Source organism: Grus americana, chromosome 1 (assembly GCF_028858705.1).
Source record: "Grus americana isolate bGruAme1 chromosome 1, bGruAme1.mat, whole genome shotgun sequence".
NCBI classification, from domain to species: domain Eukaryota; kingdom Metazoa; phylum Chordata; class Aves; order Gruiformes; family Gruidae; genus Grus; species Grus americana.
In genome coordinates, this window is record NC_072852.1 from 201858476 (window position 1) to 201874627 (window position 16152).

The following is a 16152-nucleotide window of genomic DNA, read 5'->3' on the forward strand; positions in this document are numbered from 1 at the left end:
CTGCCTCCATAAGCACAGAGACAGGAACGGGCTGGAATTCGGGTGTAAATCACTGACAGAGTGGCAGGCAATCAGCCTCAGGTCCCTGAGGCTCTGCAGCAGTCTTTTCTCTGGCATCTTTTTTTCAAATCTCTGGAAGGATTATAAATCAAGACTGCTGACTTGGCCACTACAGTGCTGAAAAGCAAATCGGAGAACATTTAAAAAAAAAAAAAATCCATACCAGAATAGCATGTGCCACCTTCATACTTAACTAAGGGGTGAAACATTCATTGATCTCACATTAAAAAAAAAAAAGGACAAAGTGATTTAACAAGCCAGATCCTCAGCTGGAATAAATCCACTTAAGTCTCTGGACCTGTGCAGCTAAGTGCCTAAGCATCATGTTGCTAGGCACCTAAAAGCAGCCTAAATCGACGTGTCTGACAAATACATACCTTTCCGCACACCTCATGTGCCACATCACAAACTCACCCTTTCCAAAGTGCATTAGGAAATCAGGTGTTCTCCATAAACCATGAGTTGGTGAGTAGGACTTCAAGAAATGCACTTAGACAAAGCCTACCCAAGGGAAAGAGCTGTATGCACATTTCTCAAATGAAACCCCAGAAATCATATTAATTTTAGCAATTCTAACTGCATTTAAAATGAAGTGCCTTAGGAAGGTTAAAACTTTAATAATTTCACTTTATAATGATTGCATAAAGCACCACTATTTAAATCATATTTGCTATCTTTCTTGTTCATCCATCGATAGTAAATACAGTATTATTCATTAGTTCAATCACATTAAGTTAATCTTTCTCTCATTCATAAAGTGCCCTCCTGGTAAACATGAATAAATGATAGACGTTAGGAACTTGAATTGCCCATTGCAGAGATCACTTAGCAGAATACCTAGAAGGAATGAAAACCAACGAGCCTATTCTTCCCCAGCGCGGGTTGGAAACTGAATTAAACCCTTGGACATATTTCCATTTGTCATGAGAATCTGCAAAAGCAAAATGCCTGCTGTAAACAAGTGTTAATACACAGGTTACGCTGGAGGCAGATGGTGAAACTGATACTTTCTTCAACGTTACAAATTTTACAGTGTAAGCTGCGCCATTTAATGTTCCCACAGACAAACGCTCAGTTTCCATTGTGCTTATATTCTCACAGTTATGTTTTACGTGACTGCACATCATTGCTGACGTGGTTCTCAGGAGCATCTAAGAACCAGGACCTTGCCCTCACAGGCTGGGTGGCCAGGAAGTAGATCACAGCCAGCTCCTCGGTGCTTCCCACCTCTGATCCCATCCTCAGACCCAACTTCTTCCTCTCTGGGCAATGTAGATGTCCAACGTATTTAGGAATGCTTTCCTGGAGCCAAAGGCCCTCGTTAAACCTGTAGCCAGGTACCTGGTATTTTCAAGGACCAACGTTGTAGGTTGGCACCTGGATCTCCCACCTCCAAGACACAGGCTTCCTCACTGGGTAAATCTGTGTGTCCTTTCAGTTAAAGCCCACTCTACCCCCAGAAATTTGCACATTTGGCTGCACAGGGGCAGGACTTGAACAGGAAGAGTCCATCTGCCCCGTTGTACTTGGTGGCTAAAGCACTCCTTCGGGGGCAGCTCTGGATTTTGACTCCTCCTCGGCGAGACTCCCACCTCCCAGCAAGGAGCCAACCTTAAAGACAGCTTTCCAGACACCCACAGGAACTCTTTGACCATTTGAGGCATTTTTTTTAGAAATAGTTATTTGCATCTGTAAGTGCTTATATAAGATGCCTACTGGGATTTTCAGAAGTACCTGGAAGCCCCAGTAACTAAGGTTAAAGATCCAGAAGCTCCCACTGTAACTTGTGTAAAGCACCACACTGCAAGCTAGAGGGTGGAAGACGGCTTCATCATCATGTGCTGTAAAAATCCCAGCCAAAGTCGGACGAGGACAGAAGCACAGGTAGTGTTTAAATTTTCAATACTTTTGTTTAAAATAATTTTAAAAAAGAAACCCAAACAGGTGGTAAGTTTTTATAAGACGTCTGAAAATTCTGTAAGAAGGAATTTTGCTTGTAGATAAGTTGATTATCACTATTCTACGTTTCTTGCCATTTCTCTGAAGTATCTTGCACTAGCTACAGTCAGAAACAGGACCAGAAGGAATACTGGTACTTGCTATTAGACTGTTTTCCACCCCTCTTTGTTCTCTCCTCAATTTGTTTCTAATATAAGAGCTCTCTAGTTCTCCATCTGCTTATGGCTTCAAGATCATCTTCCTGAAAAAATACTTTTATTATCTGCTCCAGTGCAAGGCTTTCCTGAAAGCATGAATTAAGTAAAACCCAATTGGTATGTTTTCATCACTGTGCATGTGTTATCTAAAGAATGGTTTCATTTTGTTTTCATTTGAAAATATATTTGGTAAATATAAATGTGTAATTCATCATCTCCCACCCTTCCATCCCACCCAATGAAAGCTAGAGGTTTGCCATTGAGATACATAGACCATGTCTTCAAAAATACAATAAATTGAAGGAAAAAAACCAAGTTTATTCTGGTTAAGAGAGAAAAATACCCTTCTCGTGTTGAGGAAAGGTGTACTGAAGTAGGACATAGGGCTATTTTTCCACAGCTCATAGCACAGACCTGTTATCTGCAGTAAGAGGTGGGTATCCTAGATACAGTCCAGCCAAGGGACGCGCATTCATCAATCAGGGACTGAGCCGCTTGCTTGGCAGGTTTTACACACAGACCAGATTAACACACTGCATAGCCTTATCTTAAAACAGGTACACGATGGAGTAAGGCAACAAAACCTCTCCATGTTTTAAAGAGGTTTATAAACCAGATTGTTTGGAGCTGACATGAATAAAGGATGCCCTGTAAGCAGCTCTTAAGCACCCACCTTCAGAAGCATTTCCTCATGTTGCGGATTCTCTGAATCGTAAGGCTCTCTGCGCAGCTTTTCAACCTCTGCAATCAGATTTCTGTACCCCACAATCTGCAGCAGGCATGCCTGAAGAGATACTCCCAACCTGAGGCGGGGAGAGAAAGGAGCAACATAATCCAACTCAATCGTATGTAGCCATGAAACAGCACTACTGCGTACATACCCGTTTAATTCACAGGAGTAATGTTACATCAACGAATTGACAGTCTAACATTTTAATTACAACAGGAGAATTTACAAGAGATCAATATTACCTTAAACAAGGCCTTGTGAAATGCATAGTCTTGTTCAGTGCCTTCCTTAGATGATAAAATTTGGAGTTTTTTAAAGCTTTGAACAGTGAATTTTCACATTGAAATCTCATAATAACTCTACACAGCAGCATTGAACGCCTGAAACAAGCCCATTACTGAATCCTTCCCCTCATTCAAGTGGCAGCTTCTCAAACAATGCCCCGAGACCAGAGATGTGAACTTAAAAAGGGGTGAGGGGGAGAGGAAATTCAGCAAAAAGCTAAAAATAATCATTTTGCCTCCATGTCACAAAAGCTAGCACAAAGAAGCCAAAAACCTGAAGTAATATAGTTTAAAGATCTGCCTCTAGGCAGTCAGGTTTTTTTGTCTCACATTAGCAATCACTATAATGGCTCTCTTTTCATTATGATGCAGATTTTACGTTTCCTTTTTAGATTTCCTGATGCATTAAAAAAAAAAAAAACAACAAAAACCCAACCAACAACCCACCAAAAACCCAACCCAAACCCCAAACCAAACCTCAAAAAAACCCCACCCTACATGTGGCTTCCAAGGCTTTGAATTACAACAGCTTATTCAGTTTTAGGTTAAGATTTTATACTATTAAATACAAGTTATGCAGTACACAACTGCTGTGCTCATAAGAATATTTAATTATATATGGGAATAAATCCTTTAATTTTTAATAATGTCGGAAATTATCTGAATGCCTAATATGAATTTGGAGGGCACAGCTAAATCTGTACCCTCATTCCTCTGTGGAACACAGGCTGCACTGCTATTAAGGTGCACAGGTTCCTCATCTATCTTGCTTGATATACTAAAACATTTTGTTTATTCCATAATACTGTTAAATTTTCTGAGCAGAAGGATTTTCACTGCTTATCTTTTGGGATTAATCTACAGAATCAGAGATGTCATCATTAGGCCATTTCTCTTGCTGCAATTTCATGCTATTTGTGGCTATAACCCTTTCAGAATAACCTATGCGGTGTTTTCCCTCCTTTGCTGTTTGGTTTTTTTTACATGCTTCACTTGCTATACCCTACAGTTTTACAGAAATGTTGCATTTCAAAGAAAGCTGAAAAGCCTGATAAGACTGCATGTGAATTGCTGTAGTGCATCACTAAACCACAGCCATAACGTTTTTAACTACTCTATAACCTCAGAGTAGTTTAGAGCAGAACACCACAGGCAGTGGCAAAGCAGAGCAATTTTATATTAAAAAATAAATATATTCTTAAGTTGCACAATATATACAAAGCAAGCCACGTTTGCACTTTATCTAAAGCCAGTCAAATGCTCTGTGCAAAAATGGAGGGATGGAGTTAGTTTCCCTACTCTCCTTTTCATGAAGGTTTTGCTCTCCTCCTCGCCAAACAGAGGATGTGGGTGAGCTGCTGATGCCCCACTCCTCCTCCCTGCCATCCCCGTGCTGGTGGTGGCACTTCTCAGAGCACAGGAGCAACCTGCCTGGGCTCGCACCCCCACCACACTCAGCCCCAGGTGCTCCATGAGATGGAGACATGTTCAAAACTGGGAGTATTTCATGGACCGCTTCCATAGTTAGTGTAGACTGCACGTGTCACCACCTGGTTATTCAACCTACTTGCTCCCACCACTAAATATACACACTTATCTCAGAGGCATTGATAAAGGGAAATTACTGTGGGCCTCCTCCTCTTCAGGTCATGGCAGCCCACAGCCTTCAAGAACAGCTCAGTGCAAACAGCCCTGGGATGCTGGTTCAGCTCTGCAAAGACGCTACATTAACAAAAATGACTGCTTACAGATTTGCAGAAACACATACAGTGTGACACATGACCCCTTGTCCTTACCCCAGGAGATTTCAAGTCTCTACTATGCAAGGGAAGGCTGGATCTTCTCAACAAGACACTGTGGATGCACGCTTTTTATGTTCAAGAGTAGCCAAGCTGATGCATTTTCCTTAATCCTGTCTAAAGAAATAGCTGACCTGCTTTTGCTGCAATTTCTCCAGAAAACTTCAGTATGAAATAAATGGCTCACCCATAAATCTTCTATGTAGATGCTTAAAGTTTAGCAGAACTATGATTAATTTAATATAAGGAGCAATTTAGCAGCAGGGTGTGTTTCTATGTATGTGGCACCACCTCGCACATCCCAGGCCACCATTCCTCACTGTTTTGTAAAGACATTTCACCAAACCGGATGGGGTGTGAGGGGGGATGGGAATGAAAGACTCAGTCCTGTAAAATGTTGAGTGCAAGGGTCCTAGTTCAAAAACAACTGAGCATTTGTTCTGTCATAGAGCATATGAACATCACCTGGATTAAACAAAAAATAGTTCGTTTGTTTGTTTAGTTTTTTGTTGTTGGGTTTTTTTAATATTAGGACCAGATCATTCAAAACGTAACTTAAGTTTCGGAGGCCTGATTCAAGCTAGCAGAAATTATTTGTACCTCTGCTCTCTCTCCTGGAAGACAGGATTTCTTCAGAGGTGAAAGGCAATGCCACGAGGAGAATCAGATGGTCATCTCCAGTGTCATACAAAATACTATTTTAATGAATTCCTTGTTTTTTCTTGGAATTATTCCACCCAGTTACCCAAGGGTCCAACGCTGAGAAGGGAGTACTTGAATCAGCCTGATTGCTAATGCTGCAGTTACTGATGTCCACAGGCCAGGCTCTGAGCTGTGCACATTTACATCCTGCAGTTTTTTCTCACTAATTTTGCCATCACAAAAGCTAGGGGCTGAGAGGTAAGGCAACCACAAAAGTCTTATTGCTCACTCTTGAAATACACGCTTGTAAATTTAATGGCTTGTCGTCAATCTCTTCTTACCACTAACATGTTGTAGCATTAAAAGACTATCAGCTATGTTGTATCGTTAAAACTTGTGTTTGGATAATTAAAGACAATTTAAAAATGTAAACCAGTATACTGTTTATATCAGTTACAACAGGATGAATTCTTCCCTACTCAAAAGACTGCATACAGCCTTGCTAAGAAGCCATCACTGTCACTGCCAGGACCACCTGCCTTGTGGTATTTTATCCCTGGGGAAGCGGCCCCCATAAATCAATGCATCAACAATACACTAAGACAGCACGATTCAGGAAGCAGCTAGCTAAAGAGACTCAGGACTAGCCTATTACAGCCACAATAAAAGATCATTCATTTTTCCATCAGCTTTTTGACAGAAAAGCTTAAGTTGGAGTTTTAAGCTGAGAGACAGAATTCATCTTCAAATTGTGTGCCACAATAGCTATGAAGAACCAGTTCTCCATGGACCTCGGCACTGAAGAAATCAATAATTCCCATTTGTTTTGTAAGGAAACCATGAACTTACTGTGGATTTATATCCAGATTAATCCTTTTCAGCTCCATGATGTCATCTATAGTTTTTTCAATAGCATCAGGGTGGACACTTACTGAAGTCTGCAGCCGCTAAAAAGAGATTTAAACACATATTAATACTTATGGAAGCTATTATTCAATAGAAGTTAACAATGGTAAATTTGATACCTAAAAGCTTCCAGATTAAGAGTCCAGAAGACCCAACTCAATATATATACACACCTTTCAGTCTATTCAACCCCACTGACTAGTTGCAGAGCACTGGCCCTATAAGAAGTCGAGTCGCTTCGCCATGGCCTTGTAGTCTATGGCATTTCTGGGGCAGCTGCCAGTGAAGATGATCTGCACTGAGGCGTTTGATCAAGAAAAGCAGCTTCAGACCATCCGCCTAATCACACTGGAACTGCTAGCCTTCATTTGACACCCCCTCTCCCAACACATTGCAGTAACACAACAAAACATTTTTTCCTTTCTCTTGCATGTCATTGTAGAGATGACCCTGAAGTTCAGTATTCAAAAACCAAAATGCCTTCCAAAAAATGGAGAGGTTGAACTTTCTGGTGCTTTGTCTCAAAACTACACAACTGCTTAAATGGAGGCTTTTAAATAAGATTCTGCCTTCCTGTTTGTGCTAGAAGTATATTTGGAAGCACCATGCTGAACTATGAGCTATGTGACATTGTTTTTGCTAATGCTGAGGTAAGCTTTTCAACATCACTGATTCTTATGCCAAAGAGAAACGAACGGCTGAATGATGCTATTTAACATATATGCTTTGTGAGAATAATTTAGGTTAGCACAACCAGTGCTACAGTGAAAGGATAAGGTGAATTATTAACAAATTTAAAAGGAAAGCAAAGAACAAAGCTGTCTTGGCTATCTAGGTACTGCTGCCTTCAGCCTCTTTTACCCTCATTTTCCCGACAAAAAAACCTGAGGTGTAAAGCGTGTAAGTCACTTGACTGACTGCAGATTACAGACAATCTAAGATAGGATGAGGAATCAAGACAAGAAAGCCCGAATTACAACATGTCACCCTCGTCATCTCCTCCATGACCTGTTGTCCCCTTGATTCCATCAGTGCCACAGTGTGCCTGTCCCTGGAGCACAGGACACTCCCCCTGACTTTGGAAGATACCTGCTATTGCAGACACAGGACCCTCTTCAGTAGAAGATGGTTTTAATGTAAAATCATATTAAACCTCAGAGTGATATTTTGATGGTCAGCACACAGCAAACTGAACAAACCAACCGCACAGGACACAATAGAAATGGTGAATGATGTGATCTTTCACTCACCTTACTTTTTGAACCTTTCAGTGATGCCTCTGTAAGAGAACAGTATTTGAAAGCATCAAGTCAGACAAACTAAGATGATATTGGATTCATTTAACAATTTATTTATTTAAAAGAATGAAGTCATACTATTTTTAGCACATGCAGGAAGGTACACAGGCATGCAGAGCTAAGTATTTTGCAGTTACCTATTTTCATAGTTCTGGCAGCTCCAGGTTTGGTATTGTAACAGATCCTTTGCAATTCACATCGACCTGTTAGTTTCCTGACCACGAATTTCAGGCAGCGCCACAAGCATTTGCAGTAGAAGTACAGGCATACCTGGACAAACATCCTGGCAAAAAAAGACGCCTGAAAATAAGAGTCTTGAGCAGAGTTTGATGCAACAAGGTCACCACCCAAACAGAACATACTTCCTCACACCAAATTCCCATTGCCTAAGGACACCTTTAAAGCAAAAGCAGCATTCACACTGTAAATGTTTATCCTGGTAAGTGTTAAATCATATTTTTTAGTCTTACCCAACAACAAAAACATGCACAAAGCACCAGAACGGGAAGCACAGAATAAATCAACTCCAGGGTTCTCAAGAGTATTTCTAGAAAACTCTCTGTGCCCTAAAAATAAAAGGTCATATAGTTCCTATTAACGCTTTGGGAGAACAGGACTGCCTGAGAAGGGAGCACAGTTCACCCTGTTGTCACGGCTGCTGAGGGTCCAGGGAGCCCCTACACCCTGGCTTAGCTTTGCCTCTGCATCCAGCAGCTCCAAGCAGAGCGGCTGGTTATCCTGACAGATGTGAATCAACACTCGTGTCAGGTCCCTGAGAGTGAAAAGTGATGATTAAGGAAACCAAAGCTTCCCCGTTTCAGGAGAGAAGGTGTTTAAGAACCTGTCCAGAGGACTGACTGCTCTTCCCAAGATCAGCTTTTATACAGCACTGATGCTGTGCAGTTTCTCAAAGTACAGAACTGACAGTAAGCCAAGAAAGCCCTTATTTAGACACTGCATCCAGTTTTGAGCCCCAGCAATACAACACAGACTTTGACAAACTGGATGGATTTCAGAGGAAGTCCCTGAAATGGTGGGGCTGGAGCACCTGCCCTGTGAAGAAAGGCTGGGGGAGCTGGACTTGTTCAGCCTGGAGCAGAGATGGCTTTGGGGGGACCTAACGGCAGCCCCCAGTGCCTGTGGGGAGGTCATGAAGGGGGCTGAGCCGGGCTCTTCACAGCGGTGCAGGGCAGGAAGGCAAGGGACAACAGTCATAAGCTGAAACATAAGAGGCTCAGCCTAGATATAAGGAGAAGCTTTTTCCCCATGAGGACAGGCAGGTAGTAGCACAGGTTGCCCAGAGAGCTTGTGCGGTCTCCTTCCTCAGAATTTATTAAGTCCTCAGTGGAAGACACCCTGAGCAGCCTGGTCTGACCTCAGAGCTGACCTGCCGTGAGCAGGGGGTTGGAGCAGAGACCTGCGGAGGTCCCTCCAGCCCAAACTATCCTGTGATTTGAACTATCCTACGAAAGCCTGAAAGGCTGCGTACATGAGAAATGCTCTATTTTAAAGTTTGTTAGCATTGCAGCTGCTACCAAAGCCCACATACTGCTACCGCAATTACATTAACACCCCCCAGAAAACAGATTCCATGGGCTACAACTTATGTGGATACAATTTAGCTTTCTTGTTTCTATGGCTATGAAGGCACAGATCCTGGCACATCACCCATCTGTCAACCCCCAGGGGATGCACCAGGACTTGAGGTGGGGGGCAGGATCCACCCAGGGCCCTTGGGTTCAGAAGCACCTCTCAGAAAAGGCCAATTGCAAAGACCTATCACGGGAACATTGCAATCTGGACACGGTCCTGGGAAACTGGCTGTAGGTGGCCCTGCTAGAGCAGGAGGGGTGGACTAGATGACCTCCAGAGGTTCTTTCCAACTCAAACTCTCTGTGATTATAATTTATGATTATATTATAGGAAAATATAAATACAGCTTTGATGTGCTAGCTTGCCATTAAATGGTCAAAAATAATTTGGTCCATTGTGTTCTAAGTCTGTATGTACCCATATTCATCACTAGCCCATTATCTCCTCCACATGCTGTTGATGCTTTCAAAGGACAGTTCCTCATTAGGAGACTCTGTATTATCCTTTTCAGTGGAGTGTGCTGGCTATTCTGAAATACTGAATTCCAGATACTCAAATCAGTTACAACTTTAATAAAGGCTGAAGAGCTCCATCACTTCCTAAAGCATCCTGAAGGACATGGTGTAGAAGGTGTGGTGGGTTGAGCCTGGCTGGGGGCCAGGTGCCCACCAGAGCCGCTCTCTCACTCCCCTCATTCACTAAACAGGGGAGAAAAGGCATAACGAAATGCTTGCAGGTCGAGATAAGGACAGGGAGAGATCACTCACTAATTATCGGCACGAGCAAAACAGACCAAACTTAGAGAGGGAATTCATCTAATTTATTACTAGGCAAAACAGAGTAGAGGAATGAGAAAATAAAATCAACTCTTAAAACACTTCCCCCCACCCCTCCCATCTTCCCGGGCTCAACTTCACTCCCGGCTTCAACCTTCCCCCCCTCAGCGGCACAGGGGGACAGGGAGTGGGGGTTACGGTCAGTTCATCTCATGGTGTTTCTGCTGCTTCTTCATCCTCAGGGGGGAGGACTCCTCTCATCGTTCCCCTGCTCCAGCATGGAATCCCTCCCACGGGGTGCAGACCTTCAGGAGCAGACTGCTCCAGTGTGGGGTCCCCCACGGGGTCACAAGTCCTGCCAGCAAACCTGCCCTGGCATGGGCTCCCCTCTTCACGGGTCCACCGGTCCGGCCTGGAACTTGCTCCAACATGGGCTTCCCATGGGGCCACAGCCTCCTTCAGGTGCCTCCACCTGCTCCGGCGTGGGGTCCTCCACGGGCTGCAGGTGGAATCGCTACACCCCCTCATCCTTCCTCCATGGGCTGCAGGGGGACAGCCTGCTTCACCATGGCCTTCACCACGGGCTGCAGGGGGATCTCCGCTCCGGTGCCTGGAGCTCCTCCTCCCCCTCCATCTGCACTGACCTTGGTGTCTGCAGAGTTTCTTACATCTTCTCACTCCTCTCTCCGGCTGCAAAAGCTCTCTCTCTAAGTGTTTTTCTTCTTCTTAAATATGTTATCACAGAGGCGCTGATTGGCTTGGCCTTGGCCAGCGGTGGGCCCATCTTAGAGCCGGCTGGCATTGGCTCTATCAGACACAGGGGGAGCTTCTAGCAGCTTCTCACAGAAGCCACCCCTGTAGCCCCCCCCGCTACCAAAACCTTGCCATGCAAACCCAACACAGAAGGACATTCAGAGAAGGGAAAAAAAAATTAACTCATGTTAATGTCCACAGAGGAGTTTAATCTGCTTTATGTTCACTTTAGCTTAATCCCCTTTGAAGGAGGATTAGGCTAAGGGAACTAAAGCCATTTTAGGTCTAAATGGAGAGCATCCACACAACTATTTAACATGGTTTAAAAGCATCCACTTTATTTTCACACTTTTAGTTAATTCACTTAACACTCCCAAACGCCAGCATGCAGGCAACCCCCTTGTCTTTATGCAACAGGAAGCTTCTATTTTAGATACAAAGTGAAACCTGAAAAATGAGGAATGACTCCTGTGCTAGAATCAAGTTTTAGACAAGCAAAAATGTTTCAGCTCCTGACACTGAAATATTTGGGGTCCCCCCACAAGATGTGCCAGAACACACTTCTGTGAGGCGTTTGTACATGCTTCACAGCAGGTGATTACCTTCAGTATTAAGAACAAGACCAGTTATCAGGAGGCAAGTCCATCACCAGCCAAACAGCCATTCTTTAAGTTCCCAACAGTCAGAAGTGTAGTCAGGTAAAGAGTCAATCTCTTATAAAGTCAACTAATGCCTTCAACTGCACCCTTTAAAAGTGGCTTGGAAAAACCCACAGGCTAACACACTTTGGTTTTCCAGTAGACATTTCATATCAACCTTCACAGATTTGACTAGTCCGTCATCCCTGAAGAATCCAAACACAACCTATAGCTATCCCTGAGCCTCCAGCTCTGTACTCAGGCTGAATGTCCAGAGAAATCAATACAAGAGATTAATGCGAAACTGGTAGGTGGAGTATAGTAAAACAGAGTTCTGGGGTTTAACCATGTATTTGTAGTAGAAGTTAAACTTGCTTTCTTTTGGCCTGCTTTGTTTCCAAAGGTTTGGTCTCCGTTAGAGCAACTCACTACCCAGAGAACTCATTTATATAGAAAGAAGGGAGGAAAGACTCACTTAACTTTGTGTTAATAGCCCATGTCAGAAGATTTCCTTCTAATGAGCAAGATAGCTCCCACAAAAACCACACCTCATTTATGAGGTTCATGCTTATGCTTAATTGCCTCCAGGGCTGAAACCTCACAACCCATTTCATTACTCAAAACCTTGTTTATTACTGCATTGTGTGATGTGGATAAATTTCTGGGCAGGGGGAAGGTGTTAGGTGCATTTGAATTACATGTTGTTGCCTTTAGGCTCAATGACAGAATCCTAAATCAAAGGAAAAACTCTAGAAGGGATAGAGCTGTGATCTTCCATGGTTGCAACCACCTTTCCCCACTGAAGTTTTGTGGTTTGCACAAAGATTAACTAATAAAAATGCATCTACTAAAAAAATGTCGCTACAGCAAACAAACACTACATTTGCGATTCACTAAAATATACTTAGCAGCTATTACTAATAAAGCAGAGAAACACTAGTTTGGACTACATAGCTTACAGAAGAAAATTAGCCTTTGTGGATACCTTCAATTTTCTACTACTCATCCATTTCAAGCTTACAACAGTTGAAATCTTCCATTTGTAACACGAACAGCATAAAAAGTAACACAAGTTTGTTTTCAAGGAGTTATTCTTTATAAAAGGGGATTCTTGCTTGCAGAAGTCCTGTAATAAAAGCACACTAGTGATTAAATAAGAAAACTTTTATTTTAGCTGCTGCACACTTCAGTTCACATAAGCAGAGACATGTGGGCAACTTTAAAACAAAACACAGCGTAGCATGAACAAGAACCCACACGGAAGCACAGCATGAGCCACGTGTCTGACTACAGCACAGTGGCATTAGCTTCTGGTTTGTTTTAGGGTTTGATTTCAAATCTCCTCCCTACTCAATCTCTTCTGTGTTTTTACGTTTTTTTTCCTGCTTGTCTTTGAAGGTTTTCTCAGCACAGAAAACAGTGTGCTTCACTAGCAGTTCACGTAGTCATGTACAGTGATACTTCAGATCCTAAGGTGAGCTTTAAGAACAGAAGTATTACAGAAATGAAGGTGTTCCTCACAGACTTGTATTCTGTTCTTCCCAATCCCGAATTTGTGTTTATACATGCAAAGTGCATTACAAGAGTTCATATGAACATTTACTCAGGTAAAACAAAATAAAAACTGCATAATAAGATGCTAATGTGCACAGGCCCAATCAACAGGCAGTTGTCTTCACGTACGAAGGGAAACACATGCAGCCATCCTCCTATGAGAAGCCAGGGTTGCACATTCCCCGTTGCTGATGACAATCGCTTGGACTTCAGAAGCTACCTGTACGTCTTGAGCAATACCAATGCAACGCAGTGCAGTTCCCCCAGCTTGGCTCACAGAAAGGGTCACTGAACTCCGAGATCAATACAACAGAAAAATGTACTCGTTACCTGGGTTCCAAGAAAACCAAAATCAAAACAACAAAATATTCTGAAATAAGTATTTCCTTGCATGTCTGGAGGACACTTACAGAATACTACCCAGTGCTTAAAGCTACCACCGCAATAGCCTGAAGTGCCACAGAAATGTAGTTTTCTTCTGTATAATTAGCAAACATCAGTTAAGGGCTCGTATATGCATCTATTTCACCTCTCCTTCTTCCTTGCTCTTCTACTTTTAACTCTTTCATATCTTCCCTGCTGTATGTCACTCTACTTCTCAGCTCTAATTTTCTACTAAGAACAGCTTTAACCAAAAAAAGAATTACGCAGTCAGTACCTTGCAAGGACTATCAGGAATGTTGCAAAACCAAGCAAGCAACCGATCTATATCTGCAGTAACGGGGCTCAGCAGAGCTTCTGGAGAGCTCTTTTCCATGAGGGAGTGCATGAAGAAAGGGGGTTCTACAATTGCTAGGATCCTTGCAAGACACGGAGAAATTTAGAGCCAAAAAGAGCACAAGGTAAGAGTAGCACTGCTGCAGTCACAGCACTTCTGTTCTCCACAGCATGTGCTGCTCTGCCTGGGGTAAGAAAGCACAGGCAGCAAGAAGCCAAGAACTGAGCGTGGAGTTTCACACCCTGACATTGCAAAGGGAAAGACAGAAGTGCTTCTCTACAAGAGGTCTCAAGGTTTGCCCTCAACTAGCCCAACTGATGTGGGTCAGTGTGATGGGAATGGCACAGGTGATGGTTATTAGAACTGACATCTCCAATGACAGTATGACATCAAATTTTCATGAAACATGGCTTTTTATTTAAAGGTGATTGACTCTAGCCAGCCTTCTCCAAGATAAACAAATAGGAGCAAAATTGAGCACAGGTTTCCAAAGTTGTCTAATATTTCTGTGAAGCTCTTCCCTGTGTGAGGTATGTTCGCCTAAATAGCAAGATGTATGTATAATGCAACATGCAGTATTTCCCTGACATGAAGGGAAGTTGAGATTAATTACTGTGCAAAATTTTTGAAACTAATAAAATAGAAGGTGCTTATTTCCTCCCCCATGGTGATTTCGGAATTAGTATTGTTAGAGCTAGTAACGAACAGAACAAATACTTTGGGTAAAATGAAAACTTCAGCTAGATACCCAATGCTAGTGACTGGACTTAAAATGGAGGGGAAAAAGCAAGCAAAACCCAACACCACCCCTCACACCACCCCCCCCCCCACCCACTAGTTTAAAAGAATTGAATAAAAGTCACTGAATCTATTTACATATCATTTTCTTTCCTGTGTCTCCTGTTTTAGGTCCTATGGGTAGGAAAGACTCTTACACAACTATTTTTCCTGAAGAACATAGCTCAGAGAAGAAAGTGTTACAGATCAGTATTTCCTTCCTGAGAATTCTGATTACGGCTTGAGAAGTCAAGGACACACGAGCTCGTTATGGATGACAAGCTGTCCAAATATGTGAGTAAGCAAGTGATACCACCCTGTTAGGAGGTAATTAATGTGACTATCTTTGGTTTATTTGTATAACTTACAGTGTGTATACAAGGTCAACCAAGAAGTAATATACCAATCACCGTTTCTGCCATAAGCAAACCCGCTATTAGCTTCTTCAAAGCACAAGACATTTTTTCACTCTGTGCCTTTGCAGACTTGACAACTGAAATCCACCTTACCTCTCCATTTAGACAGGAAAGCAAGTCACCGTGGCAACTAAGGAAGACATAAGAGTAGTTTTTAACAGCAGCTTTCCACACTTTCCCTGCTCTTGCTTTTTCCTGACTTGATTTTCATTTTATCTGATGTGACTCCAGTAAGACAGAACTTATGCTTAAAATCTGCTAGTGCTTACAGACTGTTTTGCAGCAGATCAAGAGAAGGTGTCAAGTTTCTAGGATTTATTGAAAAAACCTAAGCGTCTGCTACAGTTGGTTCTCCAAGTTGTTATTATTTCAGATGTTTAAGATAAGTTACAGTCAAAGTGGACTTGTCACTGACAGACTCCTCAAAACCCCTTTTCAAAAGCCGAAAGCACTGAAAGACCAAATATTTCACTGAGAGACAGTTCTATTATTTCATAAGGAATATTTCAGACTTTAGGAATAAGTCATACGAGAGCAAGCCTGAGAAAGAAAAGAAACCTAGAACAACCTAAAATCTATTTTTATTTAGACATCACCTTGGATTAGAGATATGAACGTAAGAGTCCTGTAGGCCAACAGCATTCCCCTAAATTTAGGGATTTAGAGTTATTCCAAGCACTGGACTGTTTGTTTAAAAAAAGTTTCTCCTTCCACTGGAAAGCAGCAGCTGTTGAAAGCAGGTAGATGAGAAGCCAGAGATGAACTTCTGTTACATTAAGGATCCCCCAGTCTAAAATTGATATTCTTACAAAAGATCTAGATGTCAAAGCAGCAACCATTTCTGCAAGCACAGCCCCTTTCTTCGCTATTCAGATGTGCAATACACTCCCGGGAAAGGCAGGAATAGAGAAAGTAATTCAGACTATGAAATGAGACTGCACAAGCAACCAATTCAATTTAGGACTTATTTGGAAGTTTTGCAATTGTTCAAATGCTGTAGGATTTCAGTGTATTAAAAGCAGTCTTACTACGTGGTACCACAACATGTATCT

At 42.4% G+C, this 16152-nt stretch overlaps 1 protein-coding gene across 3 annotated transcripts in view; it reads right to left on the bottom strand.

Annotated features, from left to right (window-relative positions):
• The window catches only part of ELMOD1 (ELMO domain containing 1), a 47799-nt gene that overhangs the window by 11150 nt on the left and 20497 nt on the right, over positions 1-16152 (bottom strand). For all 3 annotated transcript variants that reach the window (XM_054829049.1, XM_054829033.1, XM_054829041.1), the window contains exons 3-6: positions 8013-8158; positions 7828-7856; positions 6521-6618; positions 2890-3019 (exon numbers count right to left, since the gene is read on the bottom strand). In XM_054829049.1, coding sequence (XP_054685024.1) covers positions 2890-3019; positions 6521-6618; positions 7828-7856; positions 8013-8158 — 403 coding nt within the window. The remainder of the gene's footprint in view (positions 1-2889; positions 3020-6520; positions 6619-7827; positions 7857-8012; positions 8159-16152) is intronic.